At 40.3% G+C, this 10,764-nt stretch overlaps 1 protein-coding gene across 1 annotated transcript; it reads right to left on the bottom strand.

Moving 5' to 3' along the window:
* Nucleotides 1-984: 984 nt before the first annotated feature.
* On the bottom strand, nt 985-10,634 carry LOC137292189 (uncharacterized). Its single transcript, XM_067823754.1, has 5 exons — nt 10,151-10,634; nt 9,113-9,163; nt 8,452-8,632; nt 7,374-7,473; nt 985-3,786 (listed from the first exon to the last, which is right to left on the bottom strand). The coding sequence occupies exons 1-5, from the start codon at nt 10,433-10,435 to the stop codon at nt 1,257-1,259; spliced, it is 3,147 nt and encodes a 1,048-aa protein (XP_067679855.1). The 5' UTR covers nt 10,436-10,634; the 3' UTR covers nt 985-1,256.
* Nucleotides 10,635-10,764: the final 130 nt, after the last annotated feature.

Below are 10,764 nucleotides of genomic sequence, written 5' to 3'. Positions count from 1 at the left end.
GACCTGGAATATAATTGTCTGAGGCGTTAAGCGTCAAGCAAGTATAAACAAATTCTCTGTGTTTTGCTGTTCAAATCCTCGTCTTTAACCAAGAGAAACAATACATCCAACAAGAGTGAGTGAGTGAGTTTGGTTTTACGCCGCTTTTAGCAATATTCCAGCGATATCACGGTGGGGGGACACCAGAAAATGGGCCTCGCTCATTGTACCCATGTGGGGAATCGAACCCGGGTCTTCGGCGTGACGAGTAACCACTAGGCTACCCCACCGCCCACATCCAACAAGAGATGGTATATACCCTACATAAGGTTCCAAGTCCATTCCACAAAACCATTTTAAACAGTAAATGATAAAGTATGTTAAAATGCTTCTAATACATTTTTTGACATGCATGCATACATTAAACGTGATCTACAAGGCTGAAAGGTGTCGGTGTCGTAAAATCAACGCTGAGACGTCTTTGAATACATCGTGAATAGAAGGAAGGTGAGCTGAGAGTATATTACGTTTGTTGTTCGTGGGTTGTTTGGCTGATAATTTCCCACACAGCAGTAACACATCTTTACTTAAATTGAGTAGCTATTGCCATTGCTCTTTTCCTCTGGCGACTTCCGGATGTGATCACGTGATACCTCTCTTATGTAATAAACCCCAAGAGATGTTATTACATGATTTAGCACCAAGCAAAAGTTACTGGGCTGAAGAGCTGGTCAACCATAATGCTGAAGTTGGAAGGTTTACCACTGCTTGCGAGGCGCATATGTGTTGGACAGATAGCCGGATTCGACCTTGAATCCTAGGGCGCTCCAGAGGACACTGACCCTATCATTTACTGGAGTGAGTGTATAATCGAGACTTGACCAGACAAACCAGTGAAGTGAAGTCTCACTCAGGATTATTACCTGGAACTGGAAGAAAGGGGAACTCAGACTCAGGATCAGAGCATCATAGCTGACAATGGACAACGCTAGAAAATGGACAAACTTTATGGAAAACAACTTCTTTATTATGAGAAAGTGATGTTTCAAGACTGATCCTGCTTGACATTACAAAAATCCATATCGAAATGTCGCACTCTTTTAAATAAAGACGTTATCCATACAAGTTGCCTATTTTGTACTTCCCAGCTTCCAAGATGCCACTCAAAGAAGTTAATGGACAAAGCTCTTTAATGCCACATGACTCAACATCAAGCAGTGACAAACAATCATTGTAAAACAACCAGAGGTACAAGTCATGTCAGTAAGTCTCATTTCTCAGTCCATACATTCACTCTCATCATCTGCAATAATGCTGAAGACCTTCTTCAGGTCAAGCAAGGTTGCCCTCTCCTGTGATGGTGTTGTCCCAACCTCCACTTCCTCCATGGGAGGCCCTATCATGATCCCCCTACCTTTGGTTATCACCCTCACTGATGTCATTATCTTACATCTGCTCTCCTTCCCAAGACCTTCAAGTTGGACGTCTCTTAAAATATCAACTTCCTTCTGACATGCATATTTACTGCTCTCAGTGGAGTCTTGTTGAAGGATTTCCTGGCAAATGGTCTGCAGTTCAAGATCCTTGTCAACATCATCTCCAACACTCTGTGGAATGTCTTTGGTGAATTTAGAGATATTTCTGTTTTGTGTCTGAATACAATCAACATGCTCTTCAATATCATCTGTTTTTGATTTGTTTTCTTCGTCTATATGTTTATCTTGACTTTCTGTATACTTTTGTTCAGTCTTGTTAACATTTTCTTCATTTGTCTCAGAAGGTTGTGTTTCTTGTTTTTTTTCTATTGTACTATGATTTACCACAACAGCAATTGGTTTTGTCCGTTCAATGAAAAAAGGTGATGTTTCTGGCAGAATTGGAACGTATCTAGACATTGTTTTTTCCAGAACGATAAAACTGTTGAGAACATCACAGATCTTGATAATTTCATCCACATTTTGCTCTATGAGCCAGTCCTCCTTCATGCTGTCAATACCATCATAAGCCATAAGAAGGAAATACCTCAGCTTCAACAGTCTCCATCTTTGGTTTCTATATTCTGTTCTTTCAGGTTCTGATTCAGGCCACATGATCAGTGGGGAAAGAGTATTGAAGAAGATGGATATCCATTTGTTTAAAATTCGTGGCACGCTGGTGGGATCGATTTGAAATCGAAAAGCCAGGTCATAATTGTGGAGACCAAGTCTTAGTTTCATAAGAGTCAAAATGAATTCCTGGGAGTCTGAGATGTCATCAAGAGGAGGTGTTTCCAAACATACCGAAACATACTGATACAGCTCTACAAGGGAGGCAAATGTGTAACAACCTGTGTGGTGCAACACATTCCCCTTAGTCACCTTCGATCCTTTGTCCAAGAAATCGTAGGTGAGGCTTTTTAGTTTCTTTCTGTGTTGCGTGAGTTCTCTGTTTAATCGTACACACTGCATATTGAGGTCATGAAGAACCAGTTCATCTGTACTTGACTGAACACCAGCATTTACAATGACTCTCCCCTTTCTTTGAAATGATGGACATATTCCACGTGCGCCCAATTCCTCCTTGAGCAGACTTTTCATTTCTGATGGTGTTAACTGGATTTTCATTTGTTTCAGTGCTTTTTCAAAAGTATATTCTTTTGATATACCTTTTTCTGTCTGACACATTTTGGAATTTGGATCCTCCAACTCTGGAGGTGCTGATGATGAATCTGATAAGGTGAATGTCTCATCTACAAGAGGGTCAGGGTTTGCCTCTGTGCCCACTGGTGTTCCACATCTGAAACTGGCTTGAGGGTCACAAACAGAAGCATGTCCTGCCGCTGAGGAGTTGTCCTCTTGTGCTTGTGCCAGTGTATTTACTTCAGGGCCTAGACCTTCTTGTTCTCCCACATCCTGAGTTCTATTCAACATATCAGCAGTATGACCATTGGAAATATGTGAAGTCTTGCCAACTTCTGAATTAGAACATCTTTGTCTCTGATCCAAACTAACACTCAAAGCTTCAAAATCACAACCATTCTTATGTATCCAGTTTGTGTTATTCTCTTTGTCATTATTAGGACATTCAAAGTCAGTTGAAGGAAAAATAGTTCCGAGATTTTGATGTCTTTCCTCAGGACCACCAGAATTAACACATATCTCATCACAGAAGTCTTGGCGGTTTTTGTTGACTGCTGGTGCCACTGCCTTCTCATACTCATCGTCTTCAAGCTCTGTCTTGATTCCCTTCTCTGACATCATGACCTTCCCATCTGTCCTCACTACAGTGAAGGGACAAGTGTCATTTTCAGAAAAAGAACCCTGTTCGACTTTTTCTTCAGAGCAGAAGCCTTGTCCTTTGGAACATGAGGACTCCATATCCTCCTCTTCTTGAAGACATAATGAACCTGAATCAGACCAAGTTAACCCATTCTGGTTGTCCTCTGTTTTAATGTCAACACTGCTTTCTGACATTGGTTCCTGTTTGACTGAAAGATCAAAGTCATGACTGTCTTCCTCAGATTCCTCTGCTCTTTCATTCTCGATCACAAATTCCCCATCCCTCTGTACAAATTCTGAATCTTGTTCTTGTTTGATTTCTTGCAATCCACTGCCTACATTAATCTTATTTCCAAATTTTCTTTTTAATCTGACAGCTTTTAATACCTGTTGTTCTTGGTGTTTTGCATGTTCCTGTGCACGCTTGAGAGCTTTCACCCTCTCCATGCCAAGCTGAAGATCTTCACTGGTGAAACCACATTCAAGCCAGTGTCGTTTCAATGATTTGAAGTTGGACTTCATTGTTTTCTCAGCACTGCCATTTTCAAACCTGGAAAGAAAAACCTGATAAATATACCATAAACAAGAGTCATCAGAAGATGACATATCCCCCCGGCCCCCACATGTTTGAAAGGACAAATAATCTGAGAGTTACTCATTGGTTTTTTTTAGACTAAGTTTGAATTGTTTCAATGGAATTCATGAAAATTGTAAATGCCATATATCTGTAACCAGCAAAGTCACTATTTCAAGATCTGTCTCATATATCTGCCAAGATCTGTTGAAAGATATGAAATGGGTTTCGAGTTGTGCTCCGAGATCGAAGCCCATCCCTCCATTTTGAGACTAAGAAACGAAGTCAGCAACATGTTCATGGAATCAAGAAAAAAATACATCATAAAAACCTGTAAATAGCAAAAGGCACCACTTTGGGGTCTGCCACACATATCTACCAAGTAACACTGACAGATATTAAGATGTTTTTGAGTTCTGCTCCGGAAACCAAACACACCTCTCACTTTTGAGACAAAGTCTGAATCATTTCCATGGAAACCGAGAAACTAAGAAATCAAAAAAACCTGTAACTATCAAAAGGCACCATTGCTGCTTCTGATTGGTATATCTACCAAGTTTTGCAGAAAAATATTGAACGGATTTTGAGTTATGCTCCGGAAACGAAGCACATCCCTTCATTTTGAGACTAAGTCCGAAACACTTCCATGGAAACCCAGCAAATAATATATCACAAAAACCTGTAAATACAAAAAGGCACCACTTATGGGCCTGCCACACATATCTAAGTTTTGTAGAAAAATACAGAACGGTTTTACATGCCGGGGGGATAAAAAGGGGGAACTAAGAAACTGAATGCAGCAAACGCTGAGGTGAAAGGGTGCATTATCTTAGAGATGTACATCCAATGGCAATGAAATTCCACATGATGCATTACCAAGATGCGCACAGACATTAACCTCTGTAAACGTATTGAAGAACTCACAATCACTAAGGCAACAGAGTTGAACACATACTGACAACTGCCTTGGAGGCAGTAACTCAATTAACAAACAAAATGGAAAATTGTGGGGGGTGACAGAAGGGTGGTCTGTCGTACAGACCCTGAAGTATATATGTCCAAGAAAGCCCACACAAGTCTAGAAAATGTGGCAAGTCTAGATTTCCTTAGCTTCAGGCTTCTGAAAATGAAGAAAGTCTCAGTACTCCATTTCATTATATTATTTTTTTTTCACTAAAATATGTTCATTTCAGAGACTAGCTGTTAGTCTAACAGAAGGGGACATCATTGTGTAAGGTTGTCTGAATGTTAAGTAAATCAAAAAGTGTAATTGTACACCTGTGGGACAAGTACCCTCAAACAGGAGGGGTTGAAATGATACCTGGGTGTGCCAGACCAAACTCTAGCTAAACAATAGGTTCAAATCAGCACCTGCCATCAATAGGGAATTCCGTACACGCCAAAATTTGATATAGTGGACATTCACAGCAATTTCACATTCACAGTCATTTTCATCAGTTCCCTTATTTTTTGTCGTTAGTATAGAATAAAACCATAAATGCAGGTCTGATGTTCATGTGAGTTTGTTGTCAGGGCTTGATTTGCACCATACGAATTCTAGATCCACTGCTTTTACTGGAATGTGTAATGAAAGAGATCTGCTTTTGAATTTTTTAGATGTTTTATTTAAACGTTTACCTACTCCAAAACTGACATGCACCTGTTTCAAGTTAGACTAATAATTGGGTTGCATTCTCAAATACTGGACTGTACTAGTGCAAGTAACAAAGCACTAAATTGAGCCCTGGTTATGTTAGTGATCGAGTGAGTTTAGTTTCACGCCGCACTTAGCAATATTCCAGCTATATGGCGGCGGTCTGTAAATAATCGAGTCTGGACCAGAGAATCCAGTGATCAACAACATGAGCATCGTTCTGCTCAATTGGGAACCGATGACATGTGTCAACCAAGTCAGCTAGTCTGACCACCCGATCCCGTTAGTCGCCTCTTACGACAAGCATAATCACCTTTTATGGCAAGCATGGTTTGCTGAAGACCTATTCTACCCCGGGACCTTCACGGGTGCCCTGGTTGTGTTAAATGTTATTTCCAATAGTAAGTAAATCGGTTACCTCACTGTGTGTCACCAGGACGTAGGAGCATACCCGTGGTGACACAGGTCTGATATCATTACCCCTTGGTAAAACCTGTGATGATACAGGTCTGATATCATCACCCCTTGGTGAAACCTGTGGTGATACAGGTCTGATATCATCACCCCTTGGTGAAACCTTTGGTGATACAGGTCTGATATCATCACCAAACCTGTGGTGATACAGGTCTGATATCATCACCCCTTGGTGAAACCTGTGGACATGAGCAAGTGCTGAAAAACCTGGAAACCAGCAAGGATGACACAAGCGACTTGTAAATTATCAGGTCAGTGAGTGAGTGAATTCAGTTTTCATCCACTTTTAGCAATATTCCAGCAATACTGTGGTTGGCGATAGCAGTAATAGGCTTCACACACTGCACCCTGGTGGGGAATCGAACCCAGGTCTTCAGTGAGACAAGTGAATGCTTAAACACTTGGCTACCCCACCACCCCATCAGTTAATAGACATGTAGCACATGAGAAAACTGTCCTCCCCTTGATTTGTATGAGAAAGCATCACTAAAGACTGTAACAGTGTACAGAATTGTAACAATTCTGATAACATTATCACAGCTATGGAATCCAAAGTGAAGGAACCAAGACTGAGTGGTTACAAGACATTATTTCAAACAACCTTCTTTGTTAACAAAGATCTTGAATTCAACATCATCACAATGTATGTGACATTTCACATGTAAGTGAGTGAGTTTAGTTTTCCGCCACATTTAGCAATATTCCTGTAATATCATGACGGGGTACATCAGAAATAGGGTTCACACATTGTATCCATGTGAAATTAAACCCAGGGTTTCAGTGTAGCCATTGAAACTTGGTGTTCGCTCTTTCCAAAATATGCTACTATGATAACAGTCATTTCAAAACAAATATTGTGAAGTTAATTACTATGAGCAGAGATAACACACATTTTAAGCATTTGAATCAAATTAATTTCAAACTTTACAGTAATATTGATTCTGTGAATGACTTCTTACTCAATCAGTGAGTTTAGTTTTAAGTCACACTCACCAATATTCCAGCTATATGCCGGTGGTCTGTAAATAATTGGGTCTGAATCAGACAATCCAGAGATTAACAGCATCAGCATCGGTCTTCACAGACGGGAACCCATTACGTGTAAACCAAGTCAGTGAGACTGACCACCCAAACCTGTTAGTTGCCCTTTAGGACAAGCATGGGTTACCTAAGGCCAGTATTCTAACCCAGACCTTCACAGGTAAAACAAGTTCATAAATGTTGATGCAAACTATTTCATTCATATGACGACATAAAACTACTTAATATCTAACCCTGGGTGTCAGCTTAGGGTCAAATCTGACCACTTGCATATAGTCCTCTGAACAACCGAGCAACCTGTGCCACCCTGTGCCACACGCAAAACACAATGCATCTACTCTACTGTGGAATATCCATTGGCAAAATACTTTATATAACAGGAATGTTGACTTACTCTCGAAGAGTATTTCTCAGTGCCTTTATATCATGAACTGTAGATGATGGAAGAATAGATGGAACATAGTCTGGATGTGCAGAGAAGTTGGACTTGAGGCCTGGAAAACATTTACAAGAGGTAAGAATTATAAATGTAATTGTGCATAAAAATCTCAACATTCTTGACAAAAGAGTAGCAAGTGTGTTAATAATTGACTGACATTATTTCACCCATATGGGGATAAGATCAAGGTGTGATCATTACAAGTATGTCACAAATACATGAAATAACTGCAGGCCCAGAGGCCCAGCATCGAATTTTCTTATATCAAGTCAGCAGTTTCAAATGTTTGCAGGCACTTTCTGCCTTCAGTAAATTATCTGTCAATTTTTTTTCAACAGGAATTTGATGTCATTCCATATTTCCAGTTTTGCACTGGTTATATTGATAGAATTAAACAGTGCAGTCTTTTTTGTTTCGTTGGTTTAACAAAATGGGCCTGCTGATTTTAAAGCCTGCAGGTGGCAGCAGACCCTGATGACCAGCTGGTAAATTAAAGTGCTGCAAGCACTGATTAAAGGTATTTGTAAATGCAATGTTGTCAAAAATGTCAGTATGACAAGTTGTGTAAATACTGCCTAAAACATTTAGTGTAGGAAACTAAAGCAATGATGCTTTGTCGGTGTAAAAGAAACCCCAATATACACCAGGTGACCGAGTCTCACCATCACAGCCAAACACAGCCAGTCACAGCCAAACACAGTAGTGTCAAACTTATGGTTTTCGCAAAGCAAAACCTGCGTCCTTCAGTATTAACCCTTTATTTATCCATTTTCCAGCTGTGTCAAACATTGCATAATTTTACGAATTTAAGAAAGTCCCTTCAACTTCAACACAGCCAGTTACAGCCAAACCCTGTAGTGTCGAACTTACACTTGTCTCAAAGTAAAACCAAGGTCCTTTCGTATTAATCTTTTATTCATTCACTTTTCGGTTGTATCTTGGTCCCCTCACCTGATATAAAGTGTTTGACTGTTGTATCTTGGTCCCCTCACCTGATATAAAGTGTTTGACTGTTGTATCTTGGTCCCCTCACCTGATATAAAGTGTTTGCTGCACACATACAGATTATCAGCCAGGAAACCTGTCCCCAGTCTCAGGGCATCTCTCCACCGCTGCTGCAGCTGGTCGTCATCCTGGGGGATGGGGTAGAAGGTGGTCAACCAGTCTCGGCTAGACAACGATCCACAGTGGTCCACACAGCAAACCTTAGCATTCTGGAAGAGATTAAAGTGTTAGTTTGGTTAATGTGGGAGGAAATGCCCAAAGTGATGAAGGTTTGAGACCTTTTCCACCTTGGAGTGAGTGAATATTGCTTAATGCCGCATCAGCAATGTTACAGCTATTCACGGCCTTTTCAACTTTAGCATCCATGGTCATGAGAATGTCAATGTAAAGGCAACAGAAAAGCAGCAAAACCTTGCGAGGATGTAATTTAAAAACTTATAAATTCCAATAAGCATGATGGTTTAGATTATTGGACAAATCAAACTTTTCCTTTCGGTTGCAAACAACACAAATTATGTTGAAGATAACTTATCATTTTTCACAAGCTGCAATTCTCAAATAACAGGACAATATTGCACCTAAAAAGTCACAGAAAGGTTCACTGACCATTAAAACTTGAAGAGTGAGTTACTCTTGGTTGTGTCAGGTTCTAAATCTAAATACATAATGATGGCTTATCAAACCTTTACCCTGTCAGATAGGTCCTCATACATGTGGGCCTCCTCACTGCTGTCAGTGTCCTTGAAGGAAGAGAGTTATCAGATAATAAGTTGCCAAAAGGTAATCAATCACAATGATCAATATTCACTTTCATTCAAGGCATTGTTGGATAAACAGACAGTTGGAATACAATCTGATGACTGAATTGGATTCTATACCACTTTTAGCAATACTACAGCAGTATATGTCGTGAGACACCTGAAATGGGCTTCACACATTGTCCTCATGTCAGGATTCAATGTCGGAACGATCTTTGCTGTCACAAGCAAATGTATTATTCACCAGGCCACCCTAGTGCCCTTACAACCTAACATGTACATGATGGTCAGGGTAAAGTATTGGCCCTCAGTAACCCATGTTTGTCATAAAAGATGAATAACGGTATCAGGTGGTGAGACCCACTGACATGGCTAACACATGTCATGAGTTCCCAATTATGCATATCGATGCTCATGCTGTTGGCCACTGGATTGCCTGGTCCAGACTTGATTGTATACACTAAAAATTACAGACCGCCATCATATAACTGGAATATTGTTGAGTGCGGTGTAAAATCAAAATCACTCACTACAAAGTGATAAAGAATAATTTCCACTGGAAGATACCATCATTTTCTTGTTAATCATAATGTAAATTGTCTTTTCAGATCAATCTCAATGAAATCAGATCCTTTGCCATGGTTTCATACATATTATATATCGAGATTATCCGTGTGAAAATCATGGGCCTATTATGCTGCTTTGAACAGCATGTTGAATAATGTCTTGACCTGTGACCAGTTATCGCCAACACCTAGGTGTCTGTAGTGTTTGCACAGACAGCTTGATTTTTAAGTGTCGTAGCCTATCGCCTTTGTGGTGTGTAATTGCGGAAAATACTACGATGCAAAAGTCAAGCTGTCTGTGCAAGCATTACAGCCTGGCGTTGGCGACAACTGGTACGCAGTCATAACTAGTCGCTACTTTCTACAAAAATGCTGATATTTACTCATTTTCATGCATGTTTACCTCTGATGGTTCCTCTATTTGAAAACATATGGGGTCTGGGCGAAGCTTGGTCGGGCCATCACCCCCAACAAAATGTGTGGCGCACAGGTAGCACTTGTTAAAATTTTTCTCCACAAAACTGACACTGACGTCGCATCTTCCACATGCATCCAACCATTTCCGCACTCGTTTACGGATTCTTTGAGTCAACGGTTTCGGAAATGGTACAAAAGTAATATTGTCACTACCTGCCGTCTTATCAGTATATTTGCAATTGCCATACAGGCAGTGTATTGATGGTTTCATTGTAGCTGGCACGCTTCATGCACGTGACATGTCAACATGAATGCTTGTTCACAAATTCGCTTCGTTCTCTAAGGGAGAATTTGGCATGGCTATCTAGATCTAGACATGGAAGTTTGTATAAACTCTCAACATTACCAAGTCTTGTAGGTAAGGACAGAGGTGACTGCAGGGGACTCGTTGAAGCGATGCGCGGAGTATTCAAACTCCATGCTGCAACGTAGGATGTGTGCGCGATTTCAAACAGTATTAGAAAATAATGTGAGGAGTTTGGAACAAATATGCTGTACTGAAGGATGACGCATAAATAAAGTCTACACGCATGCGCATGT

The sequence above is a fragment of the Haliotis asinina genome, chromosome 7, assembly GCF_037392515.1.
Source record: "Haliotis asinina isolate JCU_RB_2024 chromosome 7, JCU_Hal_asi_v2, whole genome shotgun sequence".
In the NCBI taxonomy this organism is placed as follows: Eukaryota; Metazoa; Mollusca; class Gastropoda; order Lepetellida; family Haliotidae; genus Haliotis; species Haliotis asinina.
This window is presented reverse-complemented; position numbering and strand designations above follow the sequence as displayed.

Excerpts from the sequence above, each read along its gene's own strand:
- LOC137292189 (XM_067823754.1), bottom strand. The coding sequence starts at position 10,435 with ATGAAACCATCAATACACTGCCTGTATGGCAATTGCAAATATACTGAT. Across the intron at positions 8,633-9,112 it reads ATGAGGACCTATCTGACAGG|AATGCTAAGGTTTGCTGTGT; the intron begins GTAAAGGTTTGA and ends AATCTCTTCCAG. Across the intron at positions 7,474-8,451 it reads CAGCAAACACTTTATATCAG|GCCTCAAGTCCAACTTCTCT; the intron begins GTGAGGGGACCA and ends AATGTTTTCCAG.